This window comes from Pelodiscus sinensis, chromosome 24, assembly GCF_049634645.1.
Source record: "Pelodiscus sinensis isolate JC-2024 chromosome 24, ASM4963464v1, whole genome shotgun sequence".
Lineage (NCBI taxonomy): Eukaryota > Metazoa > Chordata > Testudines > Trionychidae > Pelodiscus > Pelodiscus sinensis.
In genome coordinates this window covers 4,722,631-4,739,453 of record NC_134734.1, presented here as the reverse complement: position 1 = coordinate 4,739,453, position 16,823 = coordinate 4,722,631, and the positions used below count along the sequence as shown (strand labels likewise).

General features: G+C 48.2%; 1 protein-coding gene across 1 annotated transcript in view; it reads right to left on the bottom strand.

The window, feature by feature from the left end:
- LOC102444765 (transmembrane protease serine 9-like) overlaps nt 1–16,823 on the bottom strand; it is a 53,446-nt gene that overhangs the window by 24,824 nt on the left and 11,799 nt on the right. The window contains exons 3-5 of the mRNA XM_075908264.1: nt 6,376–6,629; nt 4,109–4,245; nt 3,755–3,913 (exon numbers count right to left, since the gene is read on the bottom strand). Coding sequence (XP_075764379.1) covers nt 3,755–3,913; nt 4,109–4,245; nt 6,376–6,629 — 550 coding nt within the window. The remainder of the gene's footprint in view (nt 1–3,754; nt 3,914–4,108; nt 4,246–6,375; nt 6,630–16,823) is intronic.

The following is a 16,823-nucleotide window of genomic DNA, read 5'->3' as shown; positions in this document are numbered from 1 at the left end:
GGGTCAGATGAAAGGTCCAGCTCAATACCCTGTCCTCCGACTGTGGCCAATGCCCGGTGCCCCAGGGGGAAGGGACAGAACAGGGAATACCCAAGTGATCCACCCCGTTGCCCATTTCCGGTGTCTGACAAACAGAGACTAGGGAATCCCTCCCTGCCCATCCTGGCTAGTAGCCACTGATGGACTGATCCTCCATGAATTTATCTAGCTCTTTTTTGAACCCTGTTATAGTCTTGGTCTTCTCGACGTCCTCTGGCAGAGAGTTCCACAGGTTGATTGTGGAAAGGAGGGTGAGAAACTCTCTTTTACTGGCCCCGCTCAGCTGGTGAAACAGACAAGCTTTCGAGCCATGCGGAGCCTCTCTGCTCATGGCTCAATGCAATATCTGCAGAGCGTCGCTGTGACTGGCTTGTGGTGCAGTATTGCCTGTGGCTCAAAAATCAGAAGCCTGGTCCCCCAAAATCACGAGATTGGCATCAAAATCGTGAGATGATTTGTTTTAAACGTTGGGTTCTTTTTATTTGCCTTCTGGTTCCTGAACCATTAGGCCAGGGGTCCCCAAACTTTTTATGTCACAACCTCCCTTAGCTCTGCCCACCCTCCCCGCCGAGGGGTGGTTAGGAGCCAGGCCCAAGATTGGGGCCTCTGCTCCCTGGGAAGGGAGGAGGAGCACAGACAGGAGAAGGAGGCTGTGCTGAAGTCAGAGCTGAGGGACAGATCTGGAGCTGGGAGAAGAGGCTGGAGCAGGTTTGGGGGCAAAGCAAGACTGGGTGGTGCTTCCCCCACTCCCTGGGGGGCTGTCCCAGCCCCCCCATGCACCTTTTGAACATTCCTCCATGCCTTGCAGGGGGTGCCCCACAATAGTTTGGAGACTACTACCTAGGGCCACAATATTTCCATGACTGGTAGCTTGTAATTCAAGAAAAATATCTGGCCAGGCTTTTATTTGCAGCTGTGAGGTCTAGAGATGTATTTTTAAAAAGCGTTTTTCCCCTCAAACAAAGCTAAAACCCTCCTATATTTTCATAAACATTTTCAGATGACTTGATTGTGTGTTGAAAAATGCAGTTTGCAGTTGCTCAAAACAACCTGCGAATTTGTCTCAACTTGGGCAAATAGCTTCTGTTGACCAAAAAGTAAGATTTTTCTAACAAGGCAAAACATTTCCCACCTGGAACATTTTAAATGTTTGTTTCCAAAAGATGTTTCATTTTGCAAGTGAGCTAGATTTATTCCAGACCCCGAGAACAAAGGGAACGGAAAATGAAACCAAAAGGAAACAAAAAAATAACCCCTCCCCCAACATTTTTTGGGGGGAAGAGGGGTTGATTTCAGCAAGAAAAAAACAACAAAAATCCATTTAGTGTTGACCTGAAATAATTTGGGATTTTTCTTTCAGATTTTTTTCATTTTGACCACCATGCCCAATAATCAGTTACAAGCCGAGCTGTAATCACGACACTGTAAGTGGGGCTTTCAGAAATACACTAAGCCATGTGCGGGTTTCGATGAATTCTTGTGCACCGTCGGCATGGAGGGTGTGACCAGAGTTGGGAGTAGAAAGCGCGCTATCTAGTGGCATGGAGGTATTACCAGCATCATTATACCATCCCTCAAAGTGATTGGAAAACGGCGATATTTTTCCCAGGAGAAATTTTGATGGGAAGCCTGCTGGCTTGTAATCTGATGTGCCAAAAGGAGTCGAGTTTTGACTCATCATTTCGAAACTAAAACGTCTGCCTTGCTTTGACTTCGAGCATGCTTATAAAAGAGCAAAGCAAGCTTTTAAGTTGAAACATTTCCTGTGTTTTCTACCCCCTTGGATGTTTTGCACAGGAAAATGACATCCCCGCCCCCATTTTGCACAGGAAAATTGTATTTTTCCTCCACCTCAGAACTGGCATTTTGCTCCCTTGCAAAAAACCATCTTGGCTGCAACTGTATTTTTTGCTGGCAAAATTTTCTCCAGGAAAAATATTTTCACTGGCATGAAAGCGTAAGAACAGCCACAGCTCAAGGGTCCAGTGTCCTGTCTTCCAACAGTGGCCGATGCCAGGTGCCCCTGAGGACAGGAGCAGAGCAGGCCAAGTATTGAATGAGCCAGCCCGTCGTATAGTCACAGCTTCTGGCAGCCCGAGGGTTAGGGATGCCCTGGCTATCAGCCATTTTTAGGGACCTGGCCTCCATGAACTTCGCTACCTCTTTTTTATACCCTCTCACAGTCTTGGCCTCATAACATCCCCTGCTGGGCAGACCCATGGAAGGGTCCCAAATGCTACGGGTGGGAGGGGTAACGGGCCATCAGCCAGAGGACCAGCAAGGGTGCTGGCAGCAGGAGTTTGGGCTCCCTTCCCCCCACGCTCATGTGACCTGGAGCCGAGGGAGCAGAGTGAGCTAGGACCATGTTGCTCCACCACTGGCAGTGAGTGTGGGGTGGGGGGGGGGGCATTCCTGCTGCTGGCACCAGACCCCAGGTCCTGCTCGGGTGAGGGGCGTAGGGAAGGTGCCCCCACCCTCCCCCGGGCTAGAGGTGTCATGAGGAGGAGCCACGTGGGGTGTGGTCACATGGACGATGCTCCCCCCCCCCACCATGTCCCACATCAGCAGTTGCCCCGGCAACAAGTTCCCTGGGTGGACTGAGTGTTAGAACCTGCTGCCTGTTAATGTCACTGGGAGAAGCCTGCATTGTGGGTTGTGAGCAGGGATAATTGACACTTCCCTGCTTGCCTTCTCCACCCCAGTCACGATTGTGTAGCCCTCTATCATAGCCTCCCTCGGTTGCCTCTGCTCCATGCTGGAAGGCCCAGGCAGCCAGCAGCCAGCAGCCGTTCCAAGCCCTCCTCATTGCAGCGTATCCTAGTCCAATGCGTCTTTCCTCAGCCCGGCCAGTGAGAACTATGTTCCAGGTGTGGCCAGGCCATGGATTTATACAGCAGCGCGATGGTATTTTCTGTATTCCCGATTCCTTTCCGAATGGGTCCTTGCATTCTGGTAGCTCTCTTGACTGCTGTCGCACACGGAGTGGGGTGTTCCACCATGCCTCCAACTTCTCTTTCTTGCATGCCAAGGGCTAATTCAGACCTCATTGTTTGGTACATGCCATTGGGATTGTGTTTCCCAGTGTGCCTTACTTTGCGCTTATCGACGCTGCGTCTCGCCTGCCATTTTGCTGCCCAGTCACTGTGTTTTGTGAGATCCCCTTGCAACTCTTTGCAGACTGCTTTAGACTTAACTAGCCTGAGTCATTTTGTAGTGTCTGCAAACTTTGTTCACCTCTTTTCCCAGATGGTTCAGATAAAGCTGTTGCTGCTAGCATAAGCCACGCCCATTCAGACATTTAAGCCATGCCCACTCGGACATTTAAGCCACGCCCACTCACCGTGGTGCTCTGCCCCCTCTACTGGTGGCAGAGATGCATCTAGAAGTTCTAAGGGAGCTGAGTCTTTGAGCTCAGGCAACACTGGCCTGGACTTTTAGATGCAGAAATTGTGGGTTGCAGCCCCACTGTCGACTTCTCACACTGGCGCATCTGCAGTAAGGCTTCCTATGGGGAGGGGAAAGAGGGGGAATCTGTCTCAGATGGAGGAAGAGAGCAGACGCAGACAAGAGACAGAAGCTGGCAGACCTGGTGCTAGCTGCAAAGGAGGCAACGAGCCATGGGTGTGCTCCACACGGTTTATTACAGGAATCTTGGGAAGGGGCTGGTGGGGTGGGTGACAGCGGCGACTTGCTTCTAGCAGGTGGCCGAGGCTCAGTTGCTGGAGTTCTCCCGTATAGTGGCCCGGATCCAGTCAGGGAATCTGCAGACTTTGGTGTAGACGCCCAGCTTGTCTTTCGGCGCACAGATCTGTGAGCCCCACGAGACGATGCCCTGGAGTTTCCCGTTGCAGACCAGTGGGCCGCCAGAGTCACCCTAGGGATGGGGGAGAGACAGAGAAACCATCTCCATGGCAATGATCAGAACACCAAGCTTGCAGATCTCAAAGGACTCTGCCAAGGTGGTTAGGAATAGGTGGAGATGCGACCCTCCCGTATGGCTATCTAGGGGGCTTGCAGCCATCCGAGGGGCTCCCCTTCCTCCACAGTCCTCAGCACTGCCCCCGCTTACCTGGCATGAATCCACACCTCCTGTCATCACACCAGCGCACAACATGGTATCGGTGATGGCAGCAGGATAAGATTTATCGCAGTCTGCATTGCTCTGGATATAGACTTTCCCACACTGCAGAACATCGGGATACTGCACTGCAACAAAAAGTCCCCAGAAATCCACTGATGAGTTACAGGGTGAGAGAAAGTGTTTTGGGACACTTGGGCCCAAAGCAGCATCCATGTCTCCAGCCACCACCCAGCACTTTGGTTACGTGCGTCTACACAGCAACGTTATTCCGGAATAACGGCTGTTATTCTGAAACAATGATGGGAGTGTCTACATAGCCATGCCGTTATTTCAAAATAATGGATGGCTTATTCCGACTTCTGTAAACCTCATTCTATGAGGACTAACACCTATTCCGAAATAGCTATTTCAAAATAAGACGTGTGTAGACGCTCCACTTCTGCTATTTCAAAATAGCCCCTCACCAGGGCCATTCTAAGTTATTCCTCCTGGGGCTCTAAATTGAGATAGCACATCTGCATTAGAGAAGTCTGCCTCAGACTAATTTTGAGGCTTCCCTGCAGTGTAGACATGGTATTTTGAAATAAGCTATTTTGGAATAGCTTATTCCAAAATAACTGCAGAGTAGATGTAGCCCAGGGGAGCTCCATCTGAAATGGAATTGGGGTTGTGAGATAAATTCTTATGGATGGGAGCAGAATCTTTTCTGGGAATTTCAGAGAGACTTAGGTGAGTTAGGTGCACAAAATCCCAGCCTTTGTGATAAGGATTGATGGCAAAAGGGGAAGTAGGAGAGTGGAGTTTGCAACATTGTTTCCAAAAGTTTCTCCTCCATTTATGTCACCGAAAATAAAAAAGGTATCACAAGTGTGAAATTTGGAAATCATTTAAAAATTTGGAAATTGCGCTAGCATTTAAAAATTTGGGGATTTCAGCCATGTTTGGAAATGTGGACTCCTCAAAACTTGAAATCTCACCCAGGTCAAAAGTTCACAACAGGCTTGCAAATCTCACTGCAGTTTTGAAATCTGGCCGTCACCTTGAACAACTTCAATTTGAAAATCTTATCACAATTTGGAATGTTGAAAATCTCATCAGAATTGCGAAAATGTCAAAAGTTTGACTAGTCAGTTGAAAAGTAGCTGGGAAACGGTCACAAACATTGCAGGCACATGGCAAAGACAGCGAGGAAGAGAGGGATCTCAGGGTATGTCTACACTAGCTCGTTAATTCAAGCTAGGTAGGCAAATCAGGCAACCCGAGTTGCAAATGAAGCCTGGAATTTAAATATCCCGGGCTTTATTTGCATGTTCCTATCCGGCCGCCATTTTTAAATCCCCCTTAGTTTGAACGAACTGCCTGCGGCTACACGCGGCAGTTTAAAGTTAATCCGAACTAAGTCCTTAGCTCGGATTAACTGTTACACCTCGTTCTACCTTAGTTTGTTCGAACTAATGGGGATTTAAAAATGGCAGCTGGATGGGAACATGCAAATAAAGCCTGGGATATTTAAAACCCGGGCTTCATTTGCAACTCCAGTTGCCTGATTTGCCTACCTAGCTCGAATTAACGAGCTTGTGTAGACATACCCTCAGAGTGTGGTAAGATGTCAGCTTTGAAATAAAGGGACAGACACAGAAATGTCGGATTGTTACTGTGACAGAATTCAAAGTGCCCCAGAAAGTATCTTAAGTTGCAGTGGAGGAGGTCTAGGTTGGATATTAGGACAAACTCTTTTCCTAGGAGGGTGGGGAAGCGCTGGGATGGGTTCCCTAGGGAGGGGGTGGAATCTCCATCCCTACAGGTGGTTAAGTCCTGGCTTTACAAAGCCCTGGCTGGGCTGATTGAGTTGGGGTTGATCCTGCTTTGGGCAGCGAGTTGGACTCGATGCCTCCTGAAGTGTCTGCCAGCCCTGGGATTCTATGATTTTATGATCTTTATATCCATCCTCATCCTCACTCATATATCCATCCTCATACACATTCACCTTCGTACGTATCTCATCCAGCCATGCCTCTCCATCCATCCATCCATCACCTTGCATCTCTCTGCTAGGAACACCTATCTAATGGTGTATCCACCCAATGCATGGCTGCTGTAGTATGCTGGAGGGGCTCCGGAGAGGTCCGAAAGGCCATTACAAGGACGTTCAGAGAACTCTCACTGCACGACATCTGCAGAGCTCGCCCTGATTCCTGTAGGACCCACCACCTCCCTTCCAGCCCCCCCTGCCCGCTTGCAGATTGCTCCTGTACCTTTAGGGGTCTGGGTTGTGCCCCACCCAGACACCAGGCATTCCGCGTTGGACGTAGGGCACCTGTCGGGCAGGTCGATGGTTCTGATGTGGTTGCTGAGTTGGACGGCCTTCTGCAGCTTCAGCAGCATGATGTCGTAGTCGTGTGTGGTGAAGTTGTACTTGGGGTGAGGGAAGAACTGGGTTGATTTGAGGGACTGCTCTGTCCCCTCCTGGGTCCTCAGGCTGTACTCCCCCAGGCGCACGAAGATGGGGCTGTAGCAGGGACATGGCTCATGGAGCCAGATAAAGATCAATGGAACCCAGCTGGGCACCTCCTTGGTCCCCTCCTTACAACAGGGGAATCTCTCCCAGAGACTTGGAAAAAGATGGGGGGGGGGGTCCTGGCCTAGGAGTTACTAGCATGACACTGTGGCTCAAAGCACTCACCGGATCCCGGGAGGCATAAATGGGAATCTCGAGTAGGGGCCGAGCGGTTACTTTATCTCTGTATTTGGCGGGGCTGGAATCTTGCATCCAGTCCTGGAGCCCTGCATTCAAGAAGGATGTAGATAAACTGGAGAAGATTCAGACAAGAGCCAGGGGAATGATTAAAGGGTCAGAAAACCTGCCATATAGTGATAGAGTCCAATCTAGTTAGCTTAATGGAGAGAAGGTTCAGGGGTTACCTGATCCCTGTGTATAAATAGCTAGCTAGGGAACAAATATTTAATAACAGGCTTTTCAGTCGAACAGAAGAAGGTCTAACACAATCCAGTGATTGGAAGTTGACACAAAACAAATTCAGAGAGGAAATAAAATACACATTTTCAATGGTGAATTAAAGAGGAATTAATTACTGGAACAATTTCCCAAGGGCCTGGTTGATTTACCACCATTGGCAACCGTTGTGTTAAGACGGGATGTTTTTCTAAAAGATCTGCTCCAGGGATTATTTTGGCCAGGTCTCTGGACTATGCAGTACTTGAGGTCAGATGAGATGATTCCAACAGTTATGTCTGCTTTGGGATGATATGAATCTGGAAATCTAATCTGCTGGGATCATGCTGATTTGGTTCACAGGAAATCAAATAAAAAACAACCATTCCCCCCACCTGTTTACATAGAAGTTTCCACTTGAAAAAGTCTGGATGACATGTTGAATTTTTTGGTTTGATTTTGAAAATTATTTTCAGTTAAAAGCATTCTTTGAATATAAACTCTGTTAAAAATGTAGAGTTTTTTAAATACTGTATTTACTCTTTCTTACACTGTTTTTCAGGAACATTGTTGGTAAAATGCTTCACTTTTTGAAAATGTTTTTGGTAAAAAAAAATCCATTTTTGTCTCTCATGATTTTCAGATCAAAACTTTGTTTTTAAAACCTTTTGGGGGGTAAAAATCCCAATGTTTATAAATTCTTTTTTTGAGGGGTGGCAATATCAGTTTTTCTAAAAATGTTTTTGGTAAAAAATTTATAACTAGTTTTTGGTGAAAAACATTTGCAAACACAATTTACTTTTTTTCGTTTTGCTTTGAAAGACCCCTTTTGGTGAAAAAAATCATTTTTTGAAAACTGGGTTTTATTTAAAAACATTGTATTTGAAAATATTTTCTGTCAAAAATCATTTTTTGAAAATCCTTTCTGTTACAACTGTCTGATTTTTGTTCAGAAACTGACAAATGTAGCTGAAAACGTGACTGTTTAAAAATTCAGAACGAGGAAAAGTCATTTTCCCACCTAAATTATCTTTCAACTGAAAAATGCCGGCCGTATCTACAACCTTCAAGCCACAAGACCTCACAACAGCACAACTCTTCACGAAGGGAAACCAGTGAGTAGGGCATACTAACACGTTTGTGTGATGCTCTGTGTGAAACACACAACACACTACTCACACAAACACCTCTCTTTTAGTAAAGAAAATGGCTGGCCTATGGGTTACAGTGAGAGCGTGTTGTCTACAGAGCCAGGCTTAATTCTGTCCTTGGGCAAGGCTCTTAAAGTCTCTGTGCCTCAATTTCCCCATTGCTACTCTAATGATGGTGATACCACAGTGTTGGGGCCAAGGTAGGTCCCTTAAAGTGATCAGCAAAGAGTTGCAGTTGATGCTTAGTTTCTTCCCAGCTCAGGGCTTTTTTGCTATTCACCCAGCTCTATTAATTATAATTGCATTGAATGAAATATGGGGCTGTAATAATAATTATTATTATATAATTATAATTCAGAGGGCATGTTCCAAACATTGCACATGCATGAACACTATGAGAAAGTGAAGTAAATGACATTAACTTCAGCTGGGGAAACCGAGGAAGAAACTGATTACAGTTTGAAGTCATTTACACATCAAGGATTACAAGCTCTGAATTTCATCTCAGTCCCATAAACCATGAGATTCTTCCAGGCTGCCAACAATAGCTTCTCACCCTAGAAGAGCCGGTCTATACTCTGCTTTTGTGTGTTTGTCCCGGTGACCTTGGCTGGGTTTCTTTAGGGTAGGTTGAAAATGTACGTTTTTTGAGAGAGAATATTGGATTTTTTTTGAGAGAGCATTGGATTTTTTGGGGGTAGAATATTGGATGTCTGCCTCAATTAAATTTTTCACACAAATTTCCCATTTTCAAAAAAACAAAATGCACCAAACCACCAAAAATGTGACTATCCATAGTTCTGAAATGGCACCGTAGCGCATCCTGACAAATATGGCAAGAGAACCTTGTGTCCCCATTATACTCCTCTCCTGGCCAGGGTCCCCAGTTGGACTCTATCTCCCATCATGCTCTGCAGCTGTGCGACATTTAACCCTATGAACATGTTGCATCATGGGAGATGCAGCTCAGTCATGGGAGGGCACTGCAGCTCAGCTGCCCCTCCTGGGATACCCTGTGGCTGTGGGATGTTAACGCTTGTCAGTTGACCCTAATGCTAGAGAAGAGACTGTGGTGCATCATGGGAGAGGTAGTCCAACCAGGAAATCTACTCTATAGAGGAGAATAGGACTTATCAGGCACCTGGGCTACAATTCCCATGAGGCACAGCAGTGGCTCAAAGAGGGCAGACCATGGTGCATCATGGGAGGTGTAGTCTGACAAAGAAACCAGGCCTATAAAAGAAACTGGGCATGTGAGACACCAAGACTCCAGCTCCCCTAAGGCAAGGAAGTGACTTTCTATATTGAAATAGTTCAGATTTATATTTTTTGTCAAAAACCAAAACCAAGCAACCCCCCCAAATCCCTTACAATTTCCTGTGGAACATTTGCACAAAGATGATTCCTCCCCCCCGCCCCCATTTTCATTGGAGGGGAAAAATCATTTCTCTCTGGGCCCAGTTCCACTCCCCTTTCCAGAGGGAGGGGAAGAATAACCAAGCCTGGCTCTCTTTGCAAGGTCTCCTAATCCTCTGCTGTTTGGGGCAGCTACAAGGTGACTGTAACTGGAGTCAGGCTGCAAAGCCTCTGAGTGACAATGACCTACCCTGCACCAGGAAAGCTACTCTGGTGTAAGTAATTACTGGCCTGATTTGAGTGAGGGTGAAACCAGTTTTAGTGTGTCCACATTGTGGGGAGCAGGGGTGTCCCACCAGTTCATGTAGACAAGTAGAGCCTAGGCTTGTCCTCCATGCCCACCTGGGCTGGGGAGGTAGAGGGGAGACAAGGGCACTTTGTGAGTGAGTGAGTGAGTGAGTGGGTGGGACTTGAACCCACCCTCTCACGCACCCATCCACCAACCAACCAACCTGCCCTCCTCAGGCAAATACCCTATCCCGGAAGCTACTCCAGAACCCACCCCCACCTCCAGAGGGTCCCTATCCTGCTTTCTAAATGGGGGAGCCACTTCTATGCCCGGGGCATCCTGTGTTGGCTCTCCGGCTACCTTGCCAGTGGAGACACAACTCCTGCAGCTCCCATTGCTCAATAACAGGGAACTGTGGCCAGTGGGGTTGGTGCCTGTGGATCAGGGGCAGCACATGGAGCTGCTGCTGTACATGCCAGTTGCTTTCAGGAGTGGTGCAGGGCCTGGCCAGGAGTAAGCCAGCCTTGGCCCTGCTGTTCCATCCCTGCAGCAGCTATCCAGCCACTCCCGGGGGCAGGGAGGAATGTAAAAACAGAACTCTGCCCTTCTCAGGCAAGTGCCTTATCCCCTAAGCCGCTCCAGAACACACCCCACCTCTGAAAACAGGGGCTAGAGGCTGAGATCAGGAGCTCACAGGGGGGTCGAGTGGCCAGGCAGAGAGGTCGGAAGCGAGGGACAAATAGGGTTGCCAGGTGTCCGGTTTTCGCCTGGACAGTCCATTATTTCTGGCCCTTGTTGGGTAAAAAAACTAGGAAATACTGGACATGTAAAATGTTGGGTATTTTCTGTTTCTCTTGGACAGAAGGCCAGCAGGGACATTCTTCCCCAGTTGCATCTGGTGAGGGTGGGGGGAGTGAGGAGCATGGGGATATTTAAAGGTGCAGCATCTTTTTTTTTTTGCTCAACCAATTTTTTTTTCCTGCCATTTTTGGGATTTTTTGTGAAAGTATCTGGCAACCCTAGGGACAAACCATTGCTGGGAGCAGCGCTGCAGCTGGGATCTGGGGCTTGGAGCAGGGGCAGGGCCCAGCCGTAGTTGGGGGCTACGCCTGTGGGGCCAGCAAGGGCTTTGCTCTGTCCCCCTGGAAGTTCCTCTGCCCCCCACCCCACAGTCTGGGGACCACTGCCCCAAAGAGCCCAAAGAATCATTTAGTTAAAACTGGGACAGCTGGTCCTCGAGAGGCCAGGCTCCTCTGCACATACACTTTGCTCTGTGGTGTGCCCTGCATCTTGCTGAGCCTCAGCTAAACGAGAGCCAGCCAAGACCAGCCCCAGGGCAGCTGGCGAAGGGAAAACACTCTGGAGCGTTGAAGTTTTATTAATGAACGTCAGTTGGGGTAGATTGGAGCACACACAGACCGTGGGAAAAATATTTCCATGGCTGATAATCAGCATGTAGCGCAGGGGTGGGGAAACTCAGGTCCGGCGGCTGGATGCGGCCTCTGGCTTACATGAATCTGGACCCCGAGACTCTTGGCCCCCCCAGCATTGGGGTCCCTCACTGGTGCTCCAATCCCCCTGTGGGGCTGGAGCACCCCAAATCTACTAAGATCCCCCTCCCCCCTGCTCCGGTGTGGAAGCAGAATATGGGGAGTGTCTTTCTCCTTCTCAGCCAGGGGCCACATCAGTGAGGCTGTGGCTTTTCCCCCCTTCTCACTTGTGTGTGGCCCCCCCAACTGATTTTTCTGTGGGTCAGCGGCCCTAACCCAAAAAGGAATCTTCCCCCCGAACGTAGTGAAAGGCAAATCAAGAAAAATACAGCTCGAGCCCTTTCGATTTCAGGCTCTTTGCTTTGTCTGGTTTGTCACGTGATGCGGAAAAGTGGTGCTTTAATTGTTTAACTCCCCACTTCTCCTGTCATTAAGTAATTGTCCAATCTCTCCCCATTGTCTGCCCCATGCCCCAAGACAAGACCTGAAATCGGTAAGACCAGGGAAACAAAATTCCTGAAACCAAATGCCCAACTGTGACATTTTAAAATAGAAAAAAACAAAACATACAAAGAACCATCAATGTTGTACAAAAGGTCAAATTCTGCCAAGCCCGAAGATCTAGGAGACCTGGCAGTCTGGACCATGGAACTGAAAAGGGTTGAAAGCTGCAGGATACCCGGCGGGGTGGTCCTATGGGTCTGAGAAGGGGTGAGGAGATGGAGGGCGCTGGACTAACAAACAAGAAACTGCCTCCCCACAAGATTTGTCGTGTTATGTTATTATTTTACTCACTCTCACGTGGCCCCACAAGCCGGAATACAAGGTTGTGAATTAGCAAGTGCTCCAACGTGTCCCAGGCTGTGCCACGGACACGTTACATCTTTGAACTGGCAAGCAGAACAAAAAGCGGCCAGGACGGTTGAAAACTGGCCAGGGAGCAGCCCTAGAAGTGGGGGGAGGGAACACGCCAGTCTAGATGGGCCATGTGGTTGAGCTATATTCAAAAAGGCCTCAGTTCTCGATAATCTAACCTGAGTCCCTGCAAGCCCAGGTCAGAGACCTGCTGCAAACACAATTCCCCGAGCAGAGTTTTTAGAAGAACAAGCCAGTGCTGGTTTAAAAATGGTCTGTGGCCAAGTATCCACCTTAACCCCTGGTAAATTGTTGCCGCGGTTAATCGCCCTTCCCATCAACACAGTCCGGCGTGTTTCCAGCCAGAGGCTTTGTCTGCATTGGCAGCTGAGCAACAAAGCTTTTGTCGATCACAGGGGTTTAAACTCCTTCACTCCCTTGCACAAGGAACACTTCGCTGCAGCAAGTACTAGTGTAAACAGTGCTCTGTCTGCAGGATACCAATCCGGATGCAGAGAGAGAATCCTGATTTGGACTGGCCCGTTGTTCCATCTCTAACAACATTTCTGCATTGCTCACATCCACCTCACTGCTCTGGTACCATCAGCCGGCATTCACCGTCCTCGGGCACGCTGCGCCAGTTGGCACAAACACACAGCTGTGGGAACCCAGCTGGGTACAGGCGGATGCCACACTGTTTCTTGGGCGCCACAGGGAGCAGACTGTGGTGATCACTTTTCATTGAGAAGAAAAGGCCTAATTGCACATTTCAGGATGGGCCAAGCTCCGAAAACCAGATGTGGGCCATCCCCATTAGAGGTGGCAGGAAGCCCCGTCTTTTTTCATTTTGGTGCCCTTGTGGAGTTGAGGGACAATTTGGGGTTAATTTTTTGGGAGATGTTTCATTATTCTATGACAGGCAACTTTTGAAGGGGCAGGCGAAATAGCGTATTTGGAATTTGCGCCGATTTCTAATGGGGATATATAAGAAACAGTTATTGCTTTGCATTCAAACATTCCCTTTGGGTCTCTTTCCAAAATCCAAAACTTTTTCAGACATTCAGAGTTTGGGCTTTCCCCTGATTTTCTGCCACTTAAGGCAGAAAGGATGACCGGGATCTAGGTTTGTGGGCCATTCCCTTCCAGCACACCCTTCCCCCCTCCCCCACAGTTTCTTGGTTTCCTTTTCTCCTTTTCTGTATCAGGTTGGGTCCACATTTTTCTGTGGAAACTCTTTTTCAATGGAAATTGACAGCACAAAATTTACTGTGAAAAATATCTACTTGATGGGAGAATTTTGATATTGCATCAGAAAAGAACACCCAAAGCCAGCAGGCGTCATCTAAAAATTATGAAACTTCAGTTTGAAAATACAGTCGCAGTGCCTCATGTTTTCCTTTATGGGCGGGGTTTCCCCGCTAGACTACATCTGTCATGCTGCGCTGCGGTGGCTGGACACACATCAGTGGTCTCTTGCCTTTTTTAAGCACAAGATCACTTTTTGAAGTTAAGTGCAATCCAAGAGCTACTTCAAACCCAAAGACCTTGCCCCACCTCCTTCCCCGCCCCTTCTCTGAGGCTCTGCCTTGCTCACTCCATCTTCCCCCCACAGCAAGCAGGAGGCTCCTAGGGGCAGAAGGCAGGAGAAGCCGGCACTTAATAGCTTCCTGGCCAACCCAGTCAGGATCACCCGACAGCGGCTCCTTAGTCTACCAGCAGACTCCGTAACCATTCACATATATGCTGCACTGAGGCAATTCACAAGTCACGGGGCCCCTTGGGAGATGTCGTTCAACCTGGATGAAATTTTTCATGCACTGAAAACTCAAAAATTGTCCATGACAAATTTTGCCAAGTTTTTTTCCCCTCGTTGTCCCTGATTTTTTTCCAAGGGAAAACCCTTGATTTCCCAACCCTTTCCACCACTCCATAACTTTTGCAAAAGCCTCCAACGTTGCAGGAACTACAGAGCTGGAATGACACTTTGCAAACTGCCCAAACTTCCTTTAGGAGTCTTCTTAGTTTTGTCTTATATGGTCCAATCACCCGAGCCTCCTAGCACTCACGCTCTTTAATACACGTATCCTCCCATTTGGGGTAGGGCAACACTCAGACCCTCGTTTTTACAAATGGGGAAACAGAGGCACAGAGGTCACATATGAAATCTGTGAAAGAGCCAGGAACTGAATCCGTTTGTTAAGTGTGGGAAAAAAATCCCCTAACTCCAATCCTTCCTCTTATTGTTACTGTCCCTGTTGCCAAACCAGGGTGATTAACTCCTGGTGCCTCCACCCATTCCATCCAGCCCTGAGAGTGGTGATTAAATCGATCATGCCAACACTGAACGGATCCAATTAGGTGGATTAAGGGCTAATGACTGACTGAGATCAGTGCCCACACACAGTGCTGGCTGCTGTACGGTCCTCAGCCAAGATGAGGACGTCCCTGCATGAATTATACCCAGGGCTCTGCTGCTATGAGGGCTAGACATTTCCTTTTGTGTTAATGAACACGCTGAACCTGCAGGCGATGGTGCTGGGGGGAACTGGCTTAAAAGCTGGTTCCCCCCAGTACTGTCTCCACGGGGGGAGGGGAGGTAGAGGCACAGCGGGAAACAGTGTGAGCAGGGACAGAAGCAGTCTCCACTTCCACCGATTCTGCTTTTGAAATGTACAAGAGCCCCACTGGGTCTGTATAAGAGCCCCACTGGGGTTTCCAATTTGGGAACTCTTGCTACAATTCAAAGGCGGCAGTGCCCTTATCGACTAATAGAATAGTCGATGGAAATCCCATCGACAATTTGATTAGTTAATTCATCTAAATTTAACATCCCTATTCCCCATTGCCCAAAAATCTTTACAAAGTATTTCATTGCAGACAAAATCAAATCAAAACAAAACAAACAAAAAACTGCCTAGAACCTACAGTTAGTCAATTTCCTACTTTCGGTCTCAGTGAAATTCTCCCCTCTGCACACCACTTAGCTCCACTCCAGCACTGCCAACGTTTGCAATATTTTTAACATGCCCAGCTCCCAGGGATTTGGGGTATTGGCAGACTCTCAGGTTTCATTTCAAAGGAAGAGGGATTGTCCAGCCCTGGTGGATTCAAAGTCATTTCAGGAACCAAGAGGCAAAAGACCAGGTCGTATGTGGATTGTGCTTCTGAAGTCTCATGGGTTTTTTTTTAACCAATCTCATGACGTTAAAACCAGTCTCATGATTTTAAAGACAATTTCATGACTTCTCCCCCCCCCCCGAAATAGCATTTTTTAACACCCGTCTGGTGATTGCTTTCTGCCCAACTCAACATTTCAAGCCAGTCTGATAGCTTCTCTGCCAGTGTTGTGTTTTCTTATTCCAGTCTCGTGATTTTCATCCCACACCCACGATTTTTTGAAAACCTGCTGATCTTTGCTGCCATGAATTTAAAATCCTTCTTGTGATGGTAAGCCAGAGATGGGCGACCTAGGAGCGGACCTCCTTCCTCTCAAAGGCCACTAGACTGAAATCAGCATATGCACTAATCAAGGATAAGTTTAAAGATTAAATACATTGCACTTGATTCTCCTTCTTTATCTTGCCTTTTTCAACATAAAGTGATCCAACATTAGAAGCAAATTAAAGCGACAGTGTTGGTAACACAAAGAAGCGGAGGGAGAACACAGCTCTCACAAGGTTGTGTGCAATCAGCCTGCACCTCACAAGTGCCCTGGCTTTAAATGTGTGTCACTTCTCATTTTGCCAGGGGCTGCTTGCCCTTCCCCACTGCTGCAGATCCTGCCCCTACTCCCCAACCTTCCCTCAGTCCACCTGGCCTCTTTCTGTCCCTTCTCCTCCCCCTCCCTCCCAGCAATTCTGTAGTGCTGGGAATCAGCTGATTTGAACCCCATCCCCCTTCTTCCCTGAGCCTGAATGCCACAAATCAGCTGATTCACAGCATTCTGGAAATACTGGGAGGGAGGGGGAGGAAGTGCGCACCCCCCAGCCTGCCAGGCACTAGAGGCACAGGGGATGGGACAGAGGGGGGCTATATAGGCTGCACGTTGACCCCCCGATGGGCCGTCGCGGATTGCCCACCCCTGTGTTAGGCCAGTCCTGTGATTTGCAAACCCACATTGTGAGTGAGATGGATAGAAAGATGGCTAGAAGGCCGGGCCCAGCGAGTAGTGATCAACGGCTCGATGTCAGGATGGCGGTCGGTTTCTAGCGGAGTGCCCCAAGGTTTGGTTCTAGGACTGGTTTTGTTCAATATCTTTATTAATGACCTGGATGAGAGGATGGATTGCACCCTCAGCAAGTTTGCAGATGACACTAAGCTAGGGGGAGCGGTAGATACGCTTGAGGGCAGAGATAGGGTCCAGAGTGACTTAGACAAATTGGAGGATTGGGCCACAAGAAATCTGATGAGGTTCAACAAGGACGGAAGAATCCCAAGCATTGTTACAGGCTGGGGACCAACCAGTTAAGTAGTAGTTCTGCAGAAAAGGACCTGGGGGTTACAGTGGATGAGAAGCTGGATATGAGTCAACAGTGTGCCCTTGTCGCCAAGAAGGCTGATGGCATATTAGGTTGCATTAAGAGGAGCATTGCCAGCAGATCCAGAGATG